This window comes from Diabrotica undecimpunctata, chromosome 2 (genome assembly GCF_040954645.1).
Source record: "Diabrotica undecimpunctata isolate CICGRU chromosome 2, icDiaUnde3, whole genome shotgun sequence".
NCBI lineage: Eukaryota > Metazoa > Arthropoda > Insecta > Coleoptera > Chrysomelidae > Diabrotica > Diabrotica undecimpunctata.
Genome location: NC_092804.1, coordinates 1,662,863 through 1,688,763, shown reverse-complemented (window position 1 = coordinate 1,688,763; position 25,901 = coordinate 1,662,863). Strand labels below are relative to the sequence as shown.

Genomic DNA, 25,901 nt, shown 5'->3' with positions numbered 1-25,901 from the left:
CGCAAATCCACTCTAAAAGCATAAAAACCGCTATTCAATAATCACATCTCGGATATTATTGATTGCCTATTTTAAGATTGTATTAATCTTCATAACAGAAGCTTTTCTAAGAAGATGAAAGTTTTGAATTATCAGCCATACTGTGGCGTATTTTGTTTTGTGATTTATAAAAACTTTTGAGAATAAAACTAATTTTATTAATAATGAAATTAGTTATTAGGGTCTAATTGTAGCTTTATGGTTATGTACATAGAATTTTTTATTTAAATTTATTGTAAAATCTTCAATAAAAATTAACAAATGGGTTGAATTTTTACTACTCTAAACCAAAATGTATCAAATTAGTGGGGAGAGAAATATAAGGAATATGGATGATTCAATAGGATGAATGCACACTAGCATCAGAAGATTTCAACGGTAGGAATAACATGAGTCAAGAACGGTTCTATGTTACCAAAAATAAGATTTTGTTGAACAGTTTTCCAAACTGCTTTGTGGCTATCAATATTGGCAATGAACTAAAACCAACAGAAGAGAATGGTGATAGGTGTAAAAATATTCGATGGAATACTGTTACAAATAAACAGAATAGAAAAAGTTGTCAGTTCCTATAAAGAATATGTATGATTTAAACAGATGAACTTATATATCGAGGGCGCAGTTTAATATTGAGAGGATTTAGTAATAAATTATAAGATTTTTCATTTACAAAAAAAACTACTTTATTGCAACTTACACTTAAAATTTGTCGTTTGTCCAATGTGAAGTATCCAGAAGCAGATATTTCTACAGGCCGGACGTGGATTTGGATCATAAAAGTTTGTAGCTACAAAAATAAACAATATATTATAACAGTTGTCATTTCAAAGGAAGCAATAATTAAATTACTAACTATATGGGAGGACATTACTATAATCGATCTATTACCGAACACAATAAAGAACGACAATAAATCATAGGCGATTAACGAAATCATTAGAATGATAAAATCAAACAAGCAAAGGAAAGATGGCTGCTTGAAAGAAGCCTAGAGAACTTGTTTAACAACATTTACTAGACAAAAAAGCTTCCCAACGATTTTATCAGTAGTGGAAAAAGCAAGACACATTCGCTGGCTTGCCGTGTATGAATTTGTATCTACCCGACTGTCTGAAGACGTAGGACATATGTACAGAAATAACGTTATAACAGTATTGATACCAATTCATACACGGAAAGTTTGACGAATTGTGCTTCTTTCACCGTTTATTTTTGTATATTCGGCATCTCAATTCATATATATGTCAGGTTCTGTCGGTCTTTATAGAGGGGGGTCTGGAATCTTCAAAAGACATTCCAAAATGCCGCCTGACTGACCTTAGTGTATGATTTGTTCTTCGTACTCCCAGCGATAGTCCCCGAGATATAAAATGGTCTCTCGTCGCCGAGTCTACGCCGAACGCCTACTTGCTAAATCATACCCTTCTCTGCCAACCAGCGATGCGGAAGCGGAATGACCGCTGTAAGGCCAGCATTACTTTCGAAGAACTACCTTCATTCATCCACAGACTGTCAGCAAGAGGACTCCCTGTCTCGTTCCAGGTAGCGCGTGGACGACCCTCATCGCTCCTAGTACGGCATCATTCCCGGAGGGGCATTTCCTCCTTGCCCTTAGTCTGACTCACACAGTCCAACTCATACAGTCTGATCCACTTTTCTACCTTCAACTTCCAGCATCTTTTACTCTAACCTTTGCCGTTAGTCCAGCTGTCTTTCTTCCTCTTCTTTTTTCTTGATCACTGCACGGATATAATTGTGTATACTAGTCCAACCTGCTTGGATTTTCAATCATTTTCTTAACTGTAACAAAATTCACACCTGTCTCTCTTTCCATTTTGTTCCTTTCTACTACCCATCTGTTGCACTCTAGCATCGTATGTGTCACAGTGTCTGAGTTTCCACAGTATATGCATTCATCTGTGTCAGCTTTTCTGAACCTACAGAGGTAGGCCCTAAAACACCCGTGTCCTGTGAGCACCTGCATCAGGAAATAATCCAGTCGCCTGTGGCCACACTCCACCCAATCTCTTATGTTCGGGATCAGCATTTTCGTCCACTGTGCCATATCCTCCGTGTTGTTCCATTCTTCTTGCAATCTTTCAATTGACCTTTCCCTTTCCTGTCTTCTCTAGGCCATAGTAAGGTTTGGGCCTCTTCTCTCATAGAGCTCTTTTCTTTCCACCGTCAAAACGTGCAACGGATCACATCCAGTGATGGTCCACAAGGCTACCGAACACACAGTCCTGTAGGCGTATGCCATTCGTAATAGACTTGTTCTGTCCACTTGTGTCATGAGCCTCCTATAGGCCGTTATCTCTACCTCTCCGTTCCAGACTGGTGCCGCGTAGAGGACGATCGACTGTATAACACCGTGTGAGACCCTCCTCCTTTCGGATTTGGATCCCCCAATGTTGGGAATCCCTCCCCAACGCAGCCGCACTATTCGCAGCCTTCCGGGTCACCTCCCGCACGTGCTCCTCCCATTTTCCATTCTGGTGTAATGTCACTCCTAGATACTTTACGTGTTTCTTGGGTGTTAGACATGCTCCGGCACATTGTTATTCAACAGTTTGCCTGTTCCTTTTTCCCTTCAAAATGATGGCTTCGGTTCTCTCTGCCGCAAGTTTCAGTCCGTGCTGCGTCATCCATTTCTTTACGACGCCGCCTGCGTTCCGAACCTGGTATTTGAGATCTGGCTCGTCCCGGGCCACTATCACTAGAGCGAGGTCATCTGCGAATGCGAAGACAGATCCCTGAAGGACTCCGCCGTCATGTCTACGATTGTGCCCTTTTACACCATAATCCTTCACTCGGACAGATATTCCGCCACCACATTCATCAGGTAACCAGAACATTCTCTATCCTCCATGGCCTTCATTACCTCGTTCCACTACAGTGTATTGAATGCATTCCTAACATCGAACAACAGCAGGGCCGCCCAGCGATGTTCACACCCTCTGTTGCGAAATGCTTCGAGTACACTCAATTGCATCAATCGTGCTTTTCCCTTTACAAAAACCAAATTGCCTCCGAGATAAATCACCTGACCTCTCAATCATACTTGCAGCATCTTTTCATACAGCTTACCGATGTACGGAAGAAGAAAAATGGGGCGATACTTTTCCCCAGCCTTGTTGAGCAGTACTAACCTCGATATCCTCCAAGGCTCAGGAAAGGTTTGTACTTCCAGCATTGCATTCATGTGTTCCAAAAGCCACGCAGGCTCCCCCCGTCTTAGACTCACCGCCTCAGGCGGTATCTGATCCAGTCCGGTGGACCTGCACGTCTTAAGTGAACCCAATGCCTCGAAAAGTTCATCCAAGGTAAAGGTACGGTCCGCTCAGCTCCCTTGTCTCTTCATACTCCATGCTATCTACCGTCCGGAAAGAGCTCTCGTGTTAACTCAAGCTTCTGTCCAGCTTTTCACGCAGCTTTTTCCAGTGCCTTCTTTTTTCTGTACGGATTTTTCTGTAAAGTTCCCTCTTCCTTGCGCGGTAATCTTCCTCGATCTTCTCGATGACCTCAGGGTTGATCCCTGCTCTGCCTCTTGCTCTCGTTAACCTTCTTCTCATTGCTATACATTCATTTCTTAGTGCCTCGATGTCTTCATTCCACTAGTATGGCATCCTGTTTACATCTCAGCGACCTATCTTGCTCCCTTCCATCGTTTCTTTAATGACTCTCTCCAGGTTTTCCACCGTCGGTGATTGACCCTGCATTATGCTCACTCTCCATTTAATCAGCTCCTCGTATACTTTCCAGTCATTCCCATCACCACATCCGCCCCCCAACATGCCGGATGCACGGTCCGCGTTAGTGGTCTCCGTTTCGATTATCGAGAACCCGATGTACCGATGTTCAGTTCCGGTGTAGTCTGGCAAAACCTTCCAGCCTCTTGTTTTCGCCGCTATTCCTTGGGTCGCCATGGTCACGTCGATGTACGTACCCGTACATCTCCTAACAAACGTAGGCTTCAGATCTGTGTTCAGTACCACTAGGCCTAGAGTACCCACTCAGTCAGTCAGTATCCTGCCGCGAGTGTCGGTGATGGGATATCCACGCTCTGCTGCTTTTGCGTTAAAATCTCTCAGCACTACGTTTGCCACCGTCACGTTTGGAGAAATATAACAGCAGAACAGCCGCACTCCCTCCATCCGAACAATCACATATCCTTCTTTCCACCGCTGTTGGATTTGGCTCTACCGTCACCAGCACGTCGATGTTCTTTTCTACTCTCGCAGACTCGGCAAGATCATGTGCTAATCTTGCTGTTCCCACGTTAGTTTGGAGCACCCTCAGCTCTCGAGTCTTATTCTCCCTCTATAAAGATGAAAAAAGGGTTCTGTCGGTCTGAAATTAATTAATTAAAACAATTATATTTCCTTGTCACTTAATATTTCGCCAACTGATTGTTGGTTTCATCAGACGTACACTACAAATTTATTAAAACAAAGAGATACGCAATATTAAAATAAAATAACAAATATTTACTTACAGAGGTGAAACTGTTAAAAAAAAAGAGAATAAAAAAGATAAAAAATTTAGGATAAACTCATATCGAATGGAATTCCTAACAATATTTCAACGCTCCTCACCAGTGAGGAAGATCATGAAAAAAGAATCTCATTTACACAGTAATATAATAATAATAAATTAATTAATTTAATACCTAATTGGGAATTCATTAAAGTAACTTTTTTATACCAACCTCTTTTAGACATTCTTCCGATATCGATTTGGTTGGCATTCTGTGCAATATATTTACTATTTCATTTCCCTGAAACAAACAATTATTATTAAAAAAATGTATTATTTATTTATTGAGTTCTTAAGTTCTTTTTTATATAGGTAATAAAGTAGTTATATGAAAATCTTTTTATTGTTCTTCCCAGTGACTGCTTTTAGTTGTGACGTGTTCTTGTATCTTAGGCATCCCTAGAAATGGTTGTATGAAATTAGAGATAAATTTGACAGTTGCCAATTTTATTAGCCACATGTACACTTGTTTTTAATTTTATTCAGATATATAAAAGCTCAGGAAGCAGAATTTTTTAAAATATTGATTAGAATAGCATCTACCGATTTCCAATTTGCCAGTGGCGTACTAGTTTTACGGCAAAATGTATAAAAAGCAAAAAGAGATGTTCTTTTTTAATGATGTAGTTTGGACATGTTTTTGGTAAATTTACTAAAGGAATAGTAGAGAAAAATTGAAAGCAGAACTAAGGCTAAGACAAAACGATACGGAACCTGTTAAAAAGAAAAACAGCTATAAAAATCTTTCCAGAATAAAATTGCCACACATAAATGCCAAATATTTTATTTGTCAAAAAACAAGTATAATTTCAAAAAATTTTTTCCAGGTTATAGGTAAGTCCTCCTCCTCCTCAGTCCTAATCCCTTTTGGGATCTGGTGACACCATCAGGCCACGATTTCTCTCCATCCTTCTCTGTCCTGAGCTAGTTGTTCGGCTTCATGTAATCCTTGGTTAATCAGTATTTTGTAATCAGTAATCATGAATACGATTAAGATAAAAAAGTTACAATATCTCGGCCACGTTATGAGAGGGGATAAATATGTGTTGTTAAAAACCATAATGCAGGGAAAAATACAGGGAAAATAAAGTATTGGGAGAAGACGCATCTCCTGGTTCAACAATCTGAGAAAGTGGTATAATTGCAGTTCCGTCGACTTGTTTAGAGCTGCATTCTCAAAAGTAAAAATAGCTGTGATGATTACCAACCTCCTTAGAGGAGACGGTACCTAAAGAAGAAGAATCAGTATTTTTGTTTGATCTAACGGCTTGGATATCTTCCCCTAGGCCTCTTTCTTTCAACTCTACCCTTGACTATCAGTTTTTCCATCATACCTTTTCTTCTAGCAATGTGTCCAAAATACTGCAAATATCTCTGTTGTATTTGTTTAAGTAATCTATCCTTTACTTTAAGTTGTTCTAATATCGATACGTTAGTGCGATGATCAATCCAGGATATTTTCAACATGCGGCGGTATACCCACATTTCAAAAGCGTCCAGTTTATTTTTATCCGCTTTCTTTGAGGTCCGCGTTTCGGACATACATTGTATGTCGCTATGGAAAAAATGAGCGCCCTTACCAGCCTTAGTTTTGTGTGTATTGTTATGCTAGAATTTTTCCAAATTGCTACCAGTTTCATCATAGCTGTTCTAGCACCTGATAATTTTGTCTTAAAGCACTTCACGGACGACTTTGACATTACACATTTATTGAGCATTAAAATGTCACTTGCTCCCAAAACTACAGTTCGTAATCCGAATATTTCCACAACAAAATCCAAAAATTTCCGAACAAAATATGTGTTTACAAATATACTTTTCTAACCATATGAATATGTTACGATAATGCAATTTTCAGCTATTGTGGTGTCCTTACGGATCTTTTTTGTGCACCTTTAGCTCTTCTGCCTTTGGAGTCAATTTCTCAGCTCCAGGACAATGAAGTGCCCTACCATATGTCAGTTCTTATACCCGTAGCTGTTGTCCAACAAATGGGGGATTATTTTTACCGGTAATCGTTCGGTCACTTCGCAGTATCACAACCTATACACGTATATATACACTATAATATAACTATTCTTCAGAGGTTAAGAAAAGACAAAGAAACCATAAGAACACCATAAAAAAACAGAAAATTGACTTACTTCGGCCATATTATGCGTAATGATAAATACCGACTTCTACAGTTGATTCTACAGGGCAAGATTGAGAGTAAGAGAGGCCCTGGACGTAGACGTATATCCTAGCTGGCTAATCTTAGGAAGTGGACTGGTCTAACGTCAACTGATCTATTTCGAGCTGCTGTGAATAGAATAAAATAGATCAATGTGGTCGCCAACATCTCTAGAAGATAGGCACATTTAGAAGAAGAATGAAATTTTATTCGGAAAAAAATAATATATTTTTTATCGCATCTATCTATATAAAAGACTATGATGATAAGTCACACCGTTTATCCAGTAAACTAACGACGCCATCTCAGGAAAGAAATCTGAACTACCACCATTTGACATTTCAATCATATTTTGTTCTTGAAACTATACGGTTGATTAATAATACTGTATTAATTACATATTAATATAATTAATAATTAATTTTAATAATTTTATTAAGGTAGAATTTAATACAAAATAATTTAGCTTAGAGAGTGTTAGTTTAGATTTAAAATCCTAACGCCATCTGAACAAAGAAACCTGGACTACTGACATTTCAACCTATGAGTTAATCTTATTTTGTTTTTGAACCGATATGTTTAATTAGTAATAGAAAAAATATTTATCACATATTAATATAATTAATAAATAATATTATTAATATTTTTAAAGTACGATTTAATACAAAATAATTTGAAGTTTTATATTAGTTTAAATTTAAAGTTCTAGCATCACCTAGCAAAGAAATTTAAACTGATAAACTGACATATAAAATATTTATTTGCCGAATAAAGTACTAAATAAAAAGTTATCTGGAAGCTAAATTCTGTTAATTGCAGTTCGTTACTATGTTGTAGGTTATCGCGAAATCAAAAATATAACCTAAATATTGTTGTTTAGTGTAGGTTAGAGACATGGGTATTAAAATATTTAATAAAATCGGAGAGTATGATCAGTATGATGTTTAATGTTTATAAACATTTGATGCAGAATTGAACATTTTAATTTTTGTAATGATAAAAAGACTTTTTCTAAAAGGTTAGAATTAAGTAAACCGACAGTGTTCTGTATTCTTAGAAAATATTGTAAATAGTTGGTAATAAATGAATATAAAACCAGGTGTATACATATTTCCATTTACTTAGTTTAGGGATTCAATATTTTCATAATCTTGATAATTAAAAAATGGATTAATTAATCTTTTTCAAGAGATATTGGTGCTATTGACTCAATAATAGTAGTAGCGGATTCTAAAATGAAAATGCACATAGTACCTAGGTTGCCAGATTCTTTTAATGATTATTAAATACATTCAATTAATTATAAAAAAGACTCAGAGTAAGTATACAAAATATCCAGAGTGTGGAATGAAATTCTCAAATCTTTAGGTACTATTTTATCCAGTGGTTGTAAGGTTGAAAGGATTTAACTGTTCTAATCTACAGCAACATTCTATAAGAATAACCTAGCGAGAGATCAAGATTAAGACAATTTTGAAGATGAATTTGTAACGATAAGACTACCAGGAGTAGAAGCAACAGGTTGTTCTACCATATCAGGTTGATCTACAATGTCAGACAAAGTACCTTCTAATTTCAACAAATCATAGCGGATAGCTTTTTTCAATTTTTCTTCGTCTACAGAAGTTGGCTGTAGACGGGAGATTCTACCAGACAAATGAGTTAAACGAGAACTGAAAGCTTTGAATCTACTATCAGATTTTGTACCTGAATAATCAGATATAAGACTTAATAGGTCAGAATAGGAAGCTAAAGCTTGTTGGTAATCAACATCAAAAGATAAATTAACAGAAACATCAGAAAAACTACGGTTACTGGCTTCCTGAGAAAGAAGTCCAGCAAGGATCTTTCGTTTTTCCTCTACTGTATTTGGGACAGAGACATTCCTAATAAGAATTTCATATGATAATTCATCTGTCTTTAAATGTTTAGGTAGCATCTTGAAGAAATAATTTAAAAAATTAAGAAAGTAATTAAAATACACTATCCACAAAAACTGGTTAAGTTAAAAAAAAAACAAACCACTTAAAACAGTATAAAAGTACCTACCATCAAAAGAAACATATAAAAATGTCTGAGTATAAAATATATATGCTGAAATATATAAAAATGATAATACTTTTTACCCAACATGTGAAAATATATAAAAACAGTCAAAAATATGGAAATATTTAAATTAACTGCAAATAATGATAATATGAACACACAAAAAAATAAATAATAAAGTATTTATTAAAGTTTGTTATTTGCCACCAAACCAAAAACCCAGAGCAAAATTCCCTGAATAAAACAAGTACGGTTGGGCGCCAATGTGTAACGATAAGACTACCAAAGAGAATTGAAATACTATTGTAAAAATAATACCTCAATCAACCATGGGAGCTTATCGTCTATACCTTGCCTAGCTCAGTATCTCAAGGGTGAGTTCGTCTTGCCTTAAACTAGGGATTGAACCTGAGTTCTCAGTTGATAGCAAATAAGACAAATTTTAACCAAACATATTTATTTAAATGAATAAAAAAACAATAATTAACCCTGCCAAAGCTTAACAGTTAATAAGTGTTACTTATTGCTTCGATGGGCGGCTTGTGTGTTCTAGCTGTTGGGTCCTCCAATTAGAAGTTGTGGCTTCTGGAGAGAGAGCTGCAGTCACACGTGGCTGTATGTCCTGATTAGTAAAATTGAATGTGGCCAATCAATTCAATCTGGTCAATTCAGTTGTTGATAAACCAATATTTCCAATAAATTCAATGAATCCAATAAAATGTCCAATAAACCAATACGGTTTTGATATGTCCAATAAACCCAAGAGAATTTGTAGACCATAAAAATGAGTCTTATAATAATTTTTGCCTTCTTTTATAAATTTCAAAAAGAGGCAAAAAATAATCCCACTACAGAAAAGTTGTTTTGACAGAAAGTGGGAGACTGAATGAAGTTAGCACAGATGTCATAGAATGTTGCTATATATATCATGAAACTAGCTTGTCAGTCAACACGGAACAGAATAGTCTGCCGAACAAAAGTGAGAGGGCAAATATTTAGTCTATGGGACAGAAAGAGAGAAAATAAAGACAGAGGAAGAAAAGAAAAAACATTTTGTGGGCGCCAACTATTTTGTGAGAAATAGTAAAAATTAAACTGAAGATAAGGAAATTAATAAATTAATAAAGAAATTAAAATGAAATAATTATTAAAATATAAATTAATAGAGATGTGACGTTTATAACGTTACAAATTTCTAAATGAAGATATTACTTAACTATTTGAATTTGAAGATGTTTGAGGTAACCTTTTATAATATTTTAGTGTTATGGAAAAATCTGAGAAGAATCATTAAATTTGTATTATTTTTTTATTCGTTAATAAATTTTTCTTTACATAATTAAATTTATTCCTGCCATCACAAATTGTATAATCAAAAGAGATATTAAAACATTATTGTGATTTCTTTGACAATTATACTGGTGTATTCCTAAATAAATGTTACATTTATCTTACAGATAAATAACCGCAGCATAATTTGACGTGAAAAGACGAGTATATTTTATTTTATAAATAAATGTCTATCCTTCTGATAGATAGTTAGATAACTATCTGTTAGATAGGACAGATTCAGATAACTATCTGGAGGTGAAAAGACCGCACCTTTCATGCAAGAAGTTTATTGTTTTAAAAATTAAATTTTTAATTCTTTTGAAAATGTTTTTGATCCTAAAAAATTAGCTGCGAATTTGGTGATCGGTAAAAAATATAATACAAAACTCGAGCTTTCCCACGAAATAAATTGCCAAAACTAGAATTACGCTAGTTTTATACGTAAGTCGATTTCATAAGACGACTTTACGCAAAAAGTTCAGCTACACTCCAAAAGTGATGAAAGTTGTACAACAGATTAAAATATTATTCTCTTGTCGTCCTAGCCTTATATACTAGGAAGACAGAAAAAATTAAGTGGAGTGATTGTAGGTGCATTTGATTGGATCCCCGTCCCATAGTGACGAGCAAAATCACTAGTTTCTTATAAACTTACCTCCTCCTTCAATTTGTGTGTTGCCAATATCATCACTAGTACAAGAAACGTAGAATGGCAACAATATATTAGTAAGTTAATACTATTATAGTCCACTATAATTGCCACAGAAATATTAATAACAATTAAAACTACCACAGCAACCATTTCCCCCGCCAGAAAATAACCATAAATGTATTCGAGAGAATGTACACATTCAGAAAGCATATTATGCAAATAACGGTATCTTTCTATAACCTCATAACTTGTACAAGCTTCTTGTTGAAGTTCATAATCGTCCGAGAAAACTTTATTCTTAAGAGATCGATTCAGTTGTGAGAAATTGTAAGATATCCTGCTACATAGGTAAACATAAACCGAATTTGGAAATATGTACCATATAGATAGTAAACCGAAAGAAGCTGCTGCAGCTTTTCCAGTATGAGATTCCTGTATATCTATTCTTAAAATGCCTTGGGCAATTGTACATGTAGACATAGCAAATACAGCAAATAATAAGCTGGATAAAACCATCGGAAAAACAGTCCATAACAAAAATTTTTTTATTTTGCATTCGCTTATTAACACAAAGTCCTGTTTTTGCTCATCATAGGAATGCAACAATTTTATTAAAGTTGGAGATCTTTTTGCTGTCTTAATGAAAGTTACAAGAGCAAAAAACGCTCTTATGTTAGTTAAAAATACAACTATCTGAAGACATCTTTGGGTGGCTGAACTTGCCTCAAAAACAATCGTGCCATATTTAATTGTTATAAAATTGAAGCTTCCAAACAGGAAAAGAGAGTACAGATGGGCCAAACTGAAAAAACGGAACGTTAACATCGTTGGATCTGATTTGAAGATGTGTTTTAAGGGGAAGATGCCGAGTATGCTGAGTAGAATTGCCCATGGTCTAAAATACCAATAAAAGTAAGCCATCTGTGTAATTTTTTACCACCAATCACTCTTAGAACATTATCACTACTTTCTTGTATTAGACAATAAATATCGGGTAATGGTATATAAAAAACTGATTATCAAAACCACTTAATATGATTATTTGCACAATAATTACGTGCCATATGGTTGAGTGCTTGGATTATTATAAATATTATAAAACAATATTTAAAAATCTTGTAATGTTGATGCAGACTGAAGGTCGTGTTTGAAATAAAATGTTTAAGAAGATACGTAGATAAGAATTCGACTTTACTGCTACATTTTCAATACCAATCAACATGTCAGTTTTGGTCAAAATAAGAGAAAGACTAGCCTCTGGAAAGTGTTAGGAGATTTAGGATATAAATTCAAAAAAGAAAATAATAGGTTACTTTAATGCGAGAGGAGTAGGGTAATTCACAAAAGAATTAAATTTTTATGACAATAAACTAGACGTAAATCTGAAAATGCAACATTCGTATATTTAGATGAGACATGGATATTCGCAAAGGGTGGAATTAAAAGAATTTGGCAAGACGACAGCATAAAATTAATAAAACACACAGATAGCGAAGGCAAAAGACACCTCATTCTTTATACAGGAAAGAAAGAAGACTTTATAGAAAACGCAGATTTGATTTTTCTTTAAAATCAAAATCTACTGATTACCATGAAAACATAAATACAGATATGTTTGTTAAATGGCTTGAGTTTAACCTCGTCTGAGTGAACTATCAGTTACAGTTTTGGATAATGTACCTCACCATTCAGAGATTTTGGGGAAACAACCAAAACAGTCTTGGAACGTACCGAGCATAAAAAATTAGTTAAAAATAATATTAATTTTCCGGAATACGCCCTTAAATCAGAGTTACTGGAAATATCAAAACGTAATGAAAAACCAACAGTTTATATAGTTGACCAATTTGTATCAAGCTATGCACATCAAGTACTACGATTACTGCTGTACCACTGTCAGTTTAATACCATCGAATACATCTGAGGTATATGTAAAATGTATTATGTGTGACGATGCAGTTAGGGAAATGTAGCAAGCAGCTCTTAAAACTGCAACTCCAAAAATTTGGGCCAAAATAATAAGTAAATGTGAAAAATTAATAGAAGAGTGGTGGATCCAAAAAAATCAAATTAGTGAAATTAGTCCAGTAATTATAGATTTACATAATGATAGCGGTAGTGAATTTAGTGACGATGATGATGATTTATAAATTTAAATAATCAGTAAGTACACTATTAGAATCTCATTTACAAAATCATTGTACAGCAGATTAACCATTATTTTTATACATTCATTATAAGCCAAATAAACAATAATATTTAAAATTATACCTAACAAAGTAAGTAATTAAAAAGATTATGAAGAACTCCAGTGCAGTTTACCATGCCTTTCACTACAACGAATGCCATTAATCGTTTTCTGCGAATTCCATTAATCGTTTAGAGATATAAGTTGGTTGAATGTATTGTATAAAAAAATTATTTCACCTACCTCTTCCTTCAGTTTGTGTGTTGTCGATATCACTATTAGCATAAGCAATACAGACTGACAACAATTTATTATTAAATTAACACTATTATACTCTACTATAATAGCCACAGCAAAGTTAATAACAATTACAGCTATCACAGCAGCCATTTCTCCGGCCAGAAAAAAACCATAAATGTATTCGAGCGAATGTACACATTCAGAAAGCATGTTATGTAAATACCGATACCTTTCTATAACCTCATAATCTGCACATATTTTTTCTTGAAGGCTGTAGTCTTCCGAGAAAACTTTAATCTTAAGAGACTGATTCAGTTGTGAGAAGTTGTACGCTATCCTACTGCAAAGGTAAATATAGAGAGAATTCGGGAAAATGTACCATATAGATAGGAAGCCGAAAGAATTCACCGCTGCTTTTCCAGTTGGTGAATCCTGTATGTCTGCCGGTAAAACATCTTGGGCAATTCTAGAGGTATAAAGAACAAAATTATTAAAAAAACAGATGGATATAAGGATTGGAAAAACTGTCCAAACAAAAACTCTTTTTATCTTGCGTTCGTCTTTGTCTATCACAAAATCATGTTTCTGCTGATCATAAGAATGCAACAATTTTATTAAAGTTGGAGATCTTTTTGATGTTCTAAGAAATGTAAGAACAGCAAATAAAGCTCTTATCGAGGTTAAAAACACAACCAACTGGAAACATTTTTGGGTTGCCGAGTTTGCCACGAAAATGAGTATACCGTATTTAATATAAACAAAATTGAAGCTTACGAATAGTAAAATAGAATATAAATGCGATAAACTGAAGAATCGGAACCTTAACATCGTTGGATCGGATTTGAAAATGTTTGTCAAAGGAAAGATCCCAATTAGACTTAGTAGGATTGCCCATGGTCGAAAATACCAATAAAAATGAGGCATGTCTGTAATATTTTACCACCAATAAACCTTAGAACACCGATTTGCTCTAGTAGAGAAACTAGTTTACTAAATTATATTCGATAAACAGATTACCAAAAGCACTTTATTTTATTATTTACACAGTACTTGCGTGCCATATGATCATGAGCTTGTATTATTAAATGGATTAATATAAAAACTATAAAACAATAATAAAAATTCTTGTGAATTTGATGATTTGAGATAAAAGATTTAAAAAGCTTTCCATTCATAACAATACATAAAATTTAACAGCAAAACGCCATTTATGGTCGGACCAGCTCAGATCTAAAAGGCTCAATATTCATCACTGATAAGTGAAAAAAATAAAAAAAAATAAGCGGAATATAAACAAAAGTTTTATCTGTACTGGTTGAAAGTAATAACAAAATTATTACTGATAAAAATATATAAAAAAAGATTGAAAAACATATGTATCAGAAATTTTACTTTATCGAGACTGTATTGACGGTTCAGAAATCATGAAATCGGAGGTGGAACATGTGATAAAAAAATACAAAAACCTAAAAAATCGGTTGGCCCAGATGAAACACCAATTGAGTTGTTAAGACTTGTACATGAAGAAAACGTAAAAAAGGTAGAAGAGTAAAACTTTTTAATATAGTATACAATGCCTGGCTAGTTCTCCTAGACTGGCTTCAATCCAAATTTGTCGCAATTTCTAAAAACATAAACTAAGAAGATTTTCACGAGAATACTTCGCAGCAGAATCAGACACAAATGCGAAGTCATTTATGAACATACGCAGGTGAGTTTTTGAAATTTACTTGGAAGTAGAGAAGAACTATAAAACTATATAACGGAAAATATAGTTTCAAGTGGGCATCATGCCTAGACGTAAGTTGGATATTGATGAATTAATTACAAATTTGCATAAATACTTTACCATGAAAAGAGATAATGGTGGCCCTTTAAAGACATTATTATGTATAAATTAACGCGTTTGTGAAGCAGTCGGGATAAGTGAAAGTTAGCTAAAAACTGTAGTGAATATTGTCAGAGATTCTCAAGAGGATCTTACTGTGACTGAGTATCACGAATACAAGAAAACAACTCGTAAACATTCTAGGAGCATTGACTTATCTGATGGAGAAAAATTTGAATTTCGTAATATTTTGTATCGAATGAGTGAAAACAATCAACATGTCAGTTTAAATACTTTACTGGCCAAAATAAGAGAAAGACAAGTTTCTGAAATTAAGAGGTTTACCCTTTGGAAAGTGTTGAGAAATTTAGGATTTAAATTCAAAAAAGAAAATAATAGGTTACTTTTATGCGAAAGGAGTAGTGTAATTCACAAAAGAATTAAATTTTGAGAGAATAAACTAGATTTAAATCTGAAAATGCAACATTTGTATACTTAGATGAGACATGGATATTCGCAAAGGGTGGAATTTAAAGAATTTGGCAAGACGACAGCATAAAATCAATAAAACACACAGATAGCGAAGGCAAAAGACATCTTATTCTTTATATAGGAAAGAAAGAAGACTTTATAGAAAACGCAGATTTGATTTTTCTTTAAAATCAAAATCTACTGATTACCATGAAAACATAAATATAGATATGTTTGTTAAATGGCTTGAGTTTAACCTCGTCTGAGTGAACTATCACACATATAACACAGCAGTGAAGCAGCTCTTAAATCTGCAACTCCAAAAATTTGGGCCAAAATTATAAGTAAATGTGAAAAATTAATAGAAGAGTGGTGGATCCGGGAAAATAAAATTAGTGAAATTAATCCAGTGATTATAGATTTACATAATGATAGCGGTAGTGAATTTAGTGACGATGATGATGATTTATAAATTTAAATAATCAGTAAGTACACTATTAGAATCTCATTTACAAAATCATTGTACAGCAGGTTAACCATTATTTTTATACATTCATTATTAGCCAAATAAACAATAATATTTAAAATTATACCTAACAAAGTAAGTAATTAAAAAGATTATGGAGAACTCCAGTGCAGTTTACCGTGCCTTTCACTACAACTAATGCCATTAATCGTTTTCTGCGAATTCCATTAATCGTTTAGAGATATAAGTTGGTTGAATGTATTGTATAAAAAAATTATTTCACCTACCTCTTCCTTCAGTTTGTGTGTTGTCGATATCACTATTAGCATAAGCAATACAGACTGACAACAATTTATTATTAAATTAACACCATTATACTCTACTATAATAGCCACAGCAAAGTTAATAACAATTACAGCTATCACAGCAGCCATTTCTCCCGCCAGAAAATAACCATAAATGTATCCGAGCGAATGTACACATTCAGAAAGCATGTTATGTAAATAACGATATCTTTCTATAACCTCATAATCTGCACATATTTTTTCTTGAAGTCTGTAGTCTTCCGAGAAAACTTTAATCTTAAGAGACTGATTCAGTTGTGAGAAGTTGTACGCTATCCTACTGCAAAGGTAAATATAGAGAAAATTCGGGAAAATGTACCACATAGATAGAAGAGCTAAAGAAGTCACTGCTGCTTTTCCAGCTGATGAATTCTGTATATCTGCTGGTAAAACATCTTGGGCAATTCTAGAGGTATGAAGAGCAAAATTATTAAAAAAACAAATGGATATAAGGATTGGAAAAACCGTCCAAACAAAAACTCTTTTTATCTTGCGTTCGTCTTTGTCTATCACAAAATCCTGTTTCTGCTGATCATAAGAATGCAACAATTTTATTAAAGTTGGAGATTTTTGTGATGTTTTAAAAAATGTAAGAAGGGCAAAAAAAGCTCTTATCGAGGTTAAAAACACAACCAACTGGAAACATCTTTGGGTTGCCGAATTTGCGTGGAAAACGAGTATACCGTATTTAATATGAACAGAATTGAAGCTTACGAATAGTAAAATAGAATATAAATGCGATAAACTGAAGAATCGGAACCTTAACATCGTTGGATCAGATTTGAAGATGTTTGTCAAAGGAAAGGTTCCAATTAGACTTAGTAGGATTGCCCATGGTCGAAAATACCAATAAAAATAAGGCATATCTATAATATTTTACCACCAATCACCCTTAGAACACCGATATTCTCTAGTAGAGAAACTAGTTTACTACATTATATTTGATAAAAAGATTACCAAAAGCACTTTATTTTATTATTTACACAGTACTTGCGTGCCATATGATCATGAGCTTGTATTATTAAATGGATTAATACAAATACTATAAAACAATAATCAAAATTCTTGTGAATTTGATGATTGGAGATAAAAGGTTTAAAAAGCTTTTTATGGTCGAACTAGCGATCTAAAAGGCTCAATATTCATCACTGATAAGACGAACAGTTGTTAGAGTAGATCGTACAAATACGGGGTCGTCTTTTTTAACACGCTTAAAAAGTAAAAAAGATAAGCGGAATATAAACAAAAGTTTTATCTGTACTGGTTGAAAGTAATAACAAAATTATTATTGATAAACAATATATAAAAAAAGATTGAAAAACATATGTATCAGAACTTTTCAGTGACGACAGAATTAATGAAGTTTTACTTTATCGAGACTGTATTGACGGTTCAGAAATCATGAAATCGGAGGTGGAACATGTGATAAAAAAATATAAAAAACTGAAAAATCGGTTGGCCCAGATGAAACACCAATTGAGTTGTTAAGACTTGTACATGAAGAAAACGTAAAAGAGGTAGAAGAGTAAAACTTTTTAATATAGTATACAATGCCTGGCTAGTTCTCTCAGAGTGGCTTCGATCCAAATTTGTCGCAATTTCTAAAAACATAAAGTAAGAAGATTTTCACAAAAATACTTCGCAGCAGAATGGGATACAAATGCGAAGTTATTTATGAACATACGCAGGTGAGTTTTTGAAATTTTCTTGGAACTAAAGAAGAACTATAATACTATATAGCGGAAAATATAGCGGAAAAAAGTTCTGAATAGCCTTCATAGTGGACAATAAGATGAAAAGTGTGGTATTAGAATTTTACAGCAGCGAATGAGAGAATATGTAAACTAAGAATAAAAACAAAAATTTTTAACCTCTCAATCATTAACATACATTGCCCAACAAACAACATATCATGGAAATAAAAGATTTTTACGAACAGCTAGAGAAAGTATACGAGAGCTCACCGAGAAATGACATCAAGATTGTACTAGGAGATATGTATGCTCAAATAGGCAAATAACTTTTCTTTTAGGAACCATTGGTAAATATTCACTCTATCAAAACATCGGAAAATTGTTCATGTCTTGATAGACAAAAACGGCCGCAACAAGCATACGAGATGCGAAGAGCCAAAGAGGAGCATGCTGACAATCTGACCATCTCCTAGTACAGATAAAATATAGATGCAGAATTCAGAGAAACAGGAGGGACAGACAGGAACAAACAACAGAACAACTAGATATACAAAAATTTAGACAAGATGTCAAACAAACCTATGGGAGCAATAACACAAACAATGACAAATACAGGCAGTCTAGGCATCGAAGAACATTGTTAAGAAATTAAAACAAAAGTTATTAACGCAGCAAGAATAATTCCTTTACCTTCAGTTTCTTTTTTACTATTTTTTCTTTAAAAAGTAGTTGGCGCCATCTCTCTCTCTTTCTGTTTGGTAGAATAAATATTCGCCCTCTATCTCTTTTTGTCCCGTAGAATAAATATTCGTTCTCTCTCTTTCTGTCCGGTAGACTAAATATTCTGTTCTATGTTGACAGAAGAGCTAATTCCATCATAGGAATACGTCCTATGACATCTGTGCTAACTTCATTGCAGTCTCCCACTTATTTTCTGTCAATCAGCTTTCTAACATGTTGGGATATTATTTTTTGTCTATCATTGAAAAAGAAGGTAGGAATTATTATAAGTTTCATTTTATGGTGTGCAGAAATCTCTTGGTGTGAGTACTTTCAGTATAATCTATATTCTATAATTCTGACAGCATTTTCAATATTTATAGCCTTACTTCTTTCAAAACCACGTTTTCAATTCTATGCATGTAAAAATCTAACAAAATTTGACTAAGTTTAATAGTAATTTTATTTCATTTTATGTTTGCCATCTGCTATTTGTTTAATTGTAATTTTGATAAAATAATTGGCAAGGAAATTAAACCCCTTTGATGTCTCTCTAAGCTGTTCTTATATTCTAGTTTATTGGAGAATTTATTGGGTTAATTGGAAATTTTATGGGATATTTCTGGAAATTTATATAATATATTTATGGAATATTATGAAATAACTGCAGCTGTCAGTAGGGCCTTACCACATGCTCTGGAGGACCTAACCACATAATCTGGAGGCCACATATATTAAGAAGCAAGTCATCCATCGATGCCATAAGTATCACTTCTAAATTTATTTAATGTAAAGCATTACGCAGGGTTGTTTTTGCTACTTAAATATTATTTTTTTATGTTGAATAAATATTATTACTTAAGTCATTGTTTTATTTGCTACCAGCTAAATACCTTCGACGATGAAATGGGTAAAACAAGCAATACGAGCACAAAAGAATAACAAGGTTCCAGATATTGACAACTTTGCACTATATAAATTAGGTGGCAAATACACAGTAGGACACATGAATATGCTTATGAACAAGATTTGGACCGATGAAAAGATCCCTAGTGACTGGAAATCCGGGATTATATGCTTAATATATGAAAAAGAGGATACACCAAAATGCGAAAATTATCGCCGCATAATCCTCTCTGCACAGCGTACAAAGTTTTAACTTACATACTAAACAAACGACTCCAACGAATAACTGAAAATATTGTCGGGGAATATCAAATCAGTTTCAGACAAGGAAGATTTACAACTGATCAGCTACTCGCAGTGAAACAAATTCAAAATCAATTGTGGAAATATACGACACTGATGTCCATAACATTTCCATAGATTTCAAACAAGCCTACGACTCAATTAATAGACAAAAGTTACATAAAATATTTCATAGCTTTAACATCCCCCAAAACTACATCCAGCTAGTAAAAGCAACAATGTACTCGTCAACAGCAACTATCAGAGTACAAAATGAGCTCACTGAGAATTTTTCAATAGTCAAAGGATTAAACAAGGAGATGGGCTAGCACCGACACTATTTAATCTGACTCTCGAATATGTGATAAGATCGCTGAATATAGGAAGAGGTAATCTCGTAACAAATAAATCAATAGGTACAGATTGACGTCCATGTCGATGACATTAGCATTATGTCTCGCAGAACAGAAGAGGCGGCTGAAATATATTTACAATTAAAAACAGGAACACAAGACACCGGACTAGAAATAAATATTCAAAAGACAAAAAAAGACTAGTACAGTCAAGAGCAAGGGAAAACAAACGCACAGTTGAATTTGGGGACGATTTTAAAACTGTAGAAAGTTTCATACATCTGGGAGTGGCATTAAATATGAATGGAGCAGAAGAACCAGAAATTTAAAGGAAAACAAAGCTTACTTTGCACTCATCCATGTGTTCCGCTCCAAAAATACACACTGAAGATGGAAAATCAGGGTCTACAAAACTATTATCAGACCAATAGTATATTATAAATGCAAGACATGGGTGACGACAGAAGACACAAATTAAAAGCTGGAAGTCTTCAAAAGAAATGTTTTAAGGAAAATCGTTGGATTCATTTACGAAAACGGAGTATGGAGATTCAGGTACAACCATAAACTCTAATAACTGTTCAAAGAGGCATCGATCTCAGAATTCGTTAAACTTCAGCGACTTCAATAGGCTGGTCATGTAGTAAGAATGGAGATCAAAAGATTGTCAAAAAGAGCCCTAGATAGTTAAATGTAAGACCAAAAGGAAGGCGATGGAAAAGGTGACAGGAATAAGTGGTAGCGGATGCGCAAAATTTGCTAGACGTGAGAATCTGGAGAAGAATGGCGCGGGACCGGAAAGTTTGAAGGCATAATTTGGAGAAGACCAAGGCTCGATTTGGGCTGTATGACAATTCGAAGGAGATAGAACTATTTGCGCTGGACTTTCTGTTGAAAAGTGTCGTGCTTATACGAAAGGTATTTTTGCGTATTCTATGGATTTAGAAAATGCATTTGATACAGTGTCACAGGTAAAATGAATGGGAATACTACATATATAGGAAATAAAGACAACGATAGTAATAAAAATAAATCAGGATATAAATATACATCCCTATAGGCCTTAGAGGCTATTGGCTTCAATAGTGTGTACTAGTTTTTTCCACTTTTTACGGTCTTTTACTTGTTTTTTCCAGTCGCTTGTTTCCATTTCCTCTATGTTGGTATAAACGGTATCAAACCACATTGTTTGTGGTCTCCTTCTTCTTTTCTTCTTGAAGCTAAAAGAAAGAACGTTTCTTTCTTTTAGCTTCGTGAAATATATCCCAAACATCTGACCGTCTGTATCTAATTTGCTATGATATTTTGGGTTTCTTCTACAATTATCTTTATTAGCTTCTGGCTTGTTCTTCTGTGCAATTTCGCGTTAGCTACCTTCATACCACCAAGAACTTTTCTAAAGATTTTCCTTCCCAAAAATTCTGATTTTTTTGATCTACATTTCTCTCTTATACATTTCTCTTTTTTTTCCTCCTTTATTTGTAACTGTTATTCCAAGGTACTCAAATTCTGTTACCTTCTCAAATTTATGCTCTCATTTGCCCTTAGTGTAATCCATTTATTTTCTTCTGTATTTTCCCATCTCATTTCCATATACCTGTTTTTTTCTTGATTTATAGTCAGGCCATATTTTCTAGCTTCAAAGTTGTATTCTTGGCCGTATCCGAAATATTAAGTCATCTGCGAAATCTATGCACCGTTGTGCTTTGTTTAGAATTGTGCCACTTGTTTGAATCTTGGCTCCTCTAATTATTTATTATAGTACTAAATTGAATAAGTCTGTAGACCTTCTGTAGTCTTCTTATTTTCATCATATATTAACGTTATACTAATCTAAAACATCCAGCTCAATTGAGAAAGGCACTCTGCCGAAACAGCTGTAGTGATAATTAATTATAATAAAAATTGTGAAAGTTTTTAAAACAAAAGTTTTCAGTATTTTATTGTTAGATAAAATTACTTCCATCAAGTAATGGTCGAATCTATTAATTACATAATTGTTATATTTATGTTTGCTTTCATTAAAGTGTTGACTTATTTTAGATAACTGTACTGATGATGAACTTATTAGTCCGAAAACGTTCTGCGATGTAACTCGAAAGGGCAATTTTTGAATAAAGATGCCTTTTATGAAGGTTTTTTTTTAATACAAGCTTTTACAATAACTCTTTATATTTCATAGGTAAATATAATTTATGTATGACTGAAATAATATAAAAAATAAAAATAATATTGCTTTTTCTTATCCCTAATAGTTCTATTCACTTGTCACTACATGTTACACAGTTCATTTTCGATTTTACTTCGTCTCAAAAAACTGAAGGACGAGTGAATTCTTACTGATCAAAATATTAACTGAAAGTGCCTGTATATCTACCTTACAATCCCGCCCCATTGTTTTTATTATTCTTTTAACCAATTAACTATAACCTTAACATTAGTGATTTATAAGATATTAATGATAAATAACGATTTATCCTTAGATTATAGATTTCCAAACTTTAAGGATTTACCCAAATAAAGGTTAATTTTAATGCAATAAGTACATACAGTGTGGATATTAAGTCTTACCTCCCCTAGTGAACTCCGTTATTTAAGTCAAAGATGAAAAACGCTCGGACCCGTCAATTTTTATTTTAATAGAGGTATTTTATAACATAAAAAAATTGTCACCCCTTTCATCCCCTTCACTTGACAGCTACCCCCTCAGATTTTTTAAACAGCAATGGGGGTGGTGCGATAGTTCGTTGGAAAGGGTTTGAAAAGAAGATTTCTAAAATCTATCAAACTTTACTTTAACTTTAAGCATCTGTTTGTTAATAACGATTTATTGTTTGGAGATACACTCTGCGATACAACAATACACAAGTAGGTATACTGGTTTTGCTTTAATATGGGACATTCGGTATAACAAAATTTATTTAATTTTTATTCTTGAACGTTTATATCGAATTATTTTTTTGCAGAATAAATACTTTTGTGTCGTTAAAACATATCGTAGTCAGAACAATTTTTTAAATAATCTAGTTGGCGTGTCTAGTTTTTGACAACTGTGTTAAAAACCAAGCAATTAGCACTGTTAATTGTAAAGAATATTAACAAGAACTTGAGATTTGGTGAGCTTTAGTGGTAACCTGTAAATTTATAGTATTCAAAAGTTAAAACAATCAAAATGGCACCACCTCGTAGATTAGTAGACAAATTTAATGTGAAGCAATTTTAATGTTTAGTGAAGCAGTGGCGCACCCAGAATTTGTCTTAGGGGGGGGTTTTGAAATTTTTTTATGCTACCTCCATGTTGAGTCCCTACAATTTGGGTTTTAGTTTAATTTAAAGTACTAAAGATAGCAGTTCCAAAGATTCAGGTATCTATTATCCTACCTACCAACTAAAACCACCCTCTCTTACTTATGCGCAGTTGACTGTCACACGTACCGTACTCCGAAAGTGGGATGGCCACTGTAAGGCTGACGACATTTTTGGAACACTCCCTTCTCTTAACTATATCTTATCTATTGTTCTGAAGCTATTTTCTTGTGGCATTTTAAAGTAATTACTATTTTAATGGGAATAAGCCAAAATTGAAGGTTAAAATAAGGTTATTGACGTTTGACATTAATCGAACTTGTAAATACAATACATTTTGAAGACGGCTATCGCCGTATTCCCGTTCTCCTCCGGGAATCCTCCCGGTGCAAGGCATGCTCCTCCTCCAAACCTGTCGATTCCATCGCTCTTCTAATTCCTTCATTTCAAGAGCGTCGAGGTCTACCTCTTTTTTTTCTTCCAGGGGGCTTCGATTTGTGAAGTTTTTGGGGCCAACGTTTGTCAGACATTCTCAATTGATGTCCAAACCATTTTGAACCTCTTCTTTCTATTCTGTCAATGACCGTTTCTGTAGCATTCATGTTATTTCTTATAGATTCGTTAGTCTTCCTTTCCTGCCTTGATATTCTAGCACTTCTTCTCAAATAATCCATTTCAACTGTCAACAATCTTCTCTTCAGGTCTGCATTAATTGTCCATACTTCAGAGCCATAGAACAAAGAACTGATTCAACCATGGTTTGCCCTATTCTTTTTTTGTTCCTTTTGGAAATGTGGTGATCCCACCATAAGAAGTTCAGACATCCTACAATTTTACGTCCCTGATTACTTCGTGTTTAATTTCGGTTTCTCCCAAGCCGTTCTTAGCAATGAGTGGATCTAAATATTTAAATTTTTTCACTTGTTTGATTTTCACGTCCTCGTCTATCAACACTTCAAACCTTGCATCTGAACTGATAATTAAGTAAATATTCTGTTTTCTTCATGCTGACTTGTAACCCCCATTTTAAATATTCTCTCTATAGACACTTTATCATAAATTATAGATCATAAGAATCTTGAGCTAGGATGACTTGGTCATCCGCAAAGTTTAGGGAGAACAGTACGTCATTTCCTATGGGGATTCCCATTCCCTGGCAGTGGTTTTTCCAATTTTAGAGGGCTGCCTCAATATATAAATTAAACAGTAAGGGTGGCATACTGCATCCTTGTTTTAGTCCTTTAGTTTCTTTTATTGGCTCTGATAGTCTATATCTGATTTTTAAATAAGTAGTGTTATCCCTGTATACTTCTGTGATTATTCCTAAAAGGTATGGACTAATGTCGAGTTGTTGTTAAGCTTGCCACAATTTAAGTCTTGGAACTGTAATATACGCCTTTTCTAGGTCGATGAAGGCTAGATGTACTTCTGTACCAACCGCTATTCTTTTTTATATTAATTGTTGGAGTATAAACAAGTTATCAGTGCAAGATCAAAGATCAAAAATTCAAACGTCAATAAACTTATTTTAACCTTCAATTGCGACTTATTCCCATTAAAATAGTAATTAGATCTTATCTCTGTCATTAGCCCGGTTGGTATTTCTCTTCTTCTTCTTTCTTTTTAATGACTGCTTGGATGTAATTGTGAACACTATTCCATCCCTCCGTATTTCCCGTCATCTTTACGATCATCTCTTACAGTCACAGGGTTCATACCTATTTCTTTATACATTCTGTTTCTCTCCACTGTACATCTATTACACTCCAGCATTGTGTGAGTAACAGTGTCGGAATATTCGCAGTATAGGCATTTATCTGCATCTGTCTTTCTGAACCTATGAAGATACGCCCTAAAACAGACAATCTACCCAGTCCCTTAGGCTCGGGATCAGCATCTTTGTCCACTGAGCAACATCTTCCTTGTTGTTCCACTCTTCTTGCCATTTTCCATTGATCTTTCCCTTTCTTTTTTTATAGCTGTTGTCAAATGCTTTCTTCTCCCATAGAGATGTCTCTTTTCTTTTCTACTGCTCTAACATATGCAGAGGAACACAACCCGTGATAGTCCACAAGGCCGCTGCAGATACAGTCCTGTAGGCGCATGCTACTCGCAACAGACTCGTTCTGTCTAATTTTTTATAAGCCTAATATTAGGTATCTATATCTAAATATAATGAAAAATATTATTAATTATTGCGTATTTATACAATAATTATTGTGTTCTACATATTTAAAGTGGTAATTTAATTATTCAATCAGCGTTTTGGATTTTTTGTATTGTATGTGAAAGACAAGTTAAAATTTTCTTCTTTATATATTGTTT

At 33.9% G+C, this 25,901-nt stretch overlaps 2 protein-coding genes across 5 annotated transcripts in view; both read right to left on the bottom strand.

Annotated features, from left to right (window-relative positions):
- The window catches only part of LOC140434040 (uncharacterized), an 83,143-nt gene that overhangs the window by 13,582 nt on the left and 43,660 nt on the right, over positions 1–25,901 (bottom strand). For 2 of the 4 annotated variants that reach the window (XM_072522028.1, XM_072522031.1), the window contains exons 2-3: positions 4,748–4,816; positions 737–826 (exon numbers count right to left, since the gene is read on the bottom strand). In XM_072522028.1, the coding sequence (XP_072378129.1) occupies positions 737–826; positions 4,748–4,816 (159 nt within the window). Of the gene's footprint in view, positions 1–736; positions 827–4,747; positions 4,817–10,781; positions 11,755–13,209; positions 14,146–25,901 lie in introns of those variants that run through there. The other 2 variants (XM_072522029.1, XM_072522030.1) reach the window with 2 other exon arrangements.
- LOC140435048 (uncharacterized) lies at positions 16,199–17,235 on the bottom strand. The gene has a single exon (XM_072523736.1). The coding sequence runs from the start codon at positions 17,177–17,179 to the stop codon at positions 16,199–16,201; it is 981 nt and encodes a 326-aa protein (XP_072379837.1). The 5' UTR covers positions 17,180–17,235.

What these genes read in the sequence shown, in the direction of transcription:
- LOC140435048 (XM_072523736.1), bottom strand. Translation starts at nt 17,179, where the DNA reads ATGCCTTATTTTTATTGGTATTTTCGACCATGGGCAATCCTACTAAGT.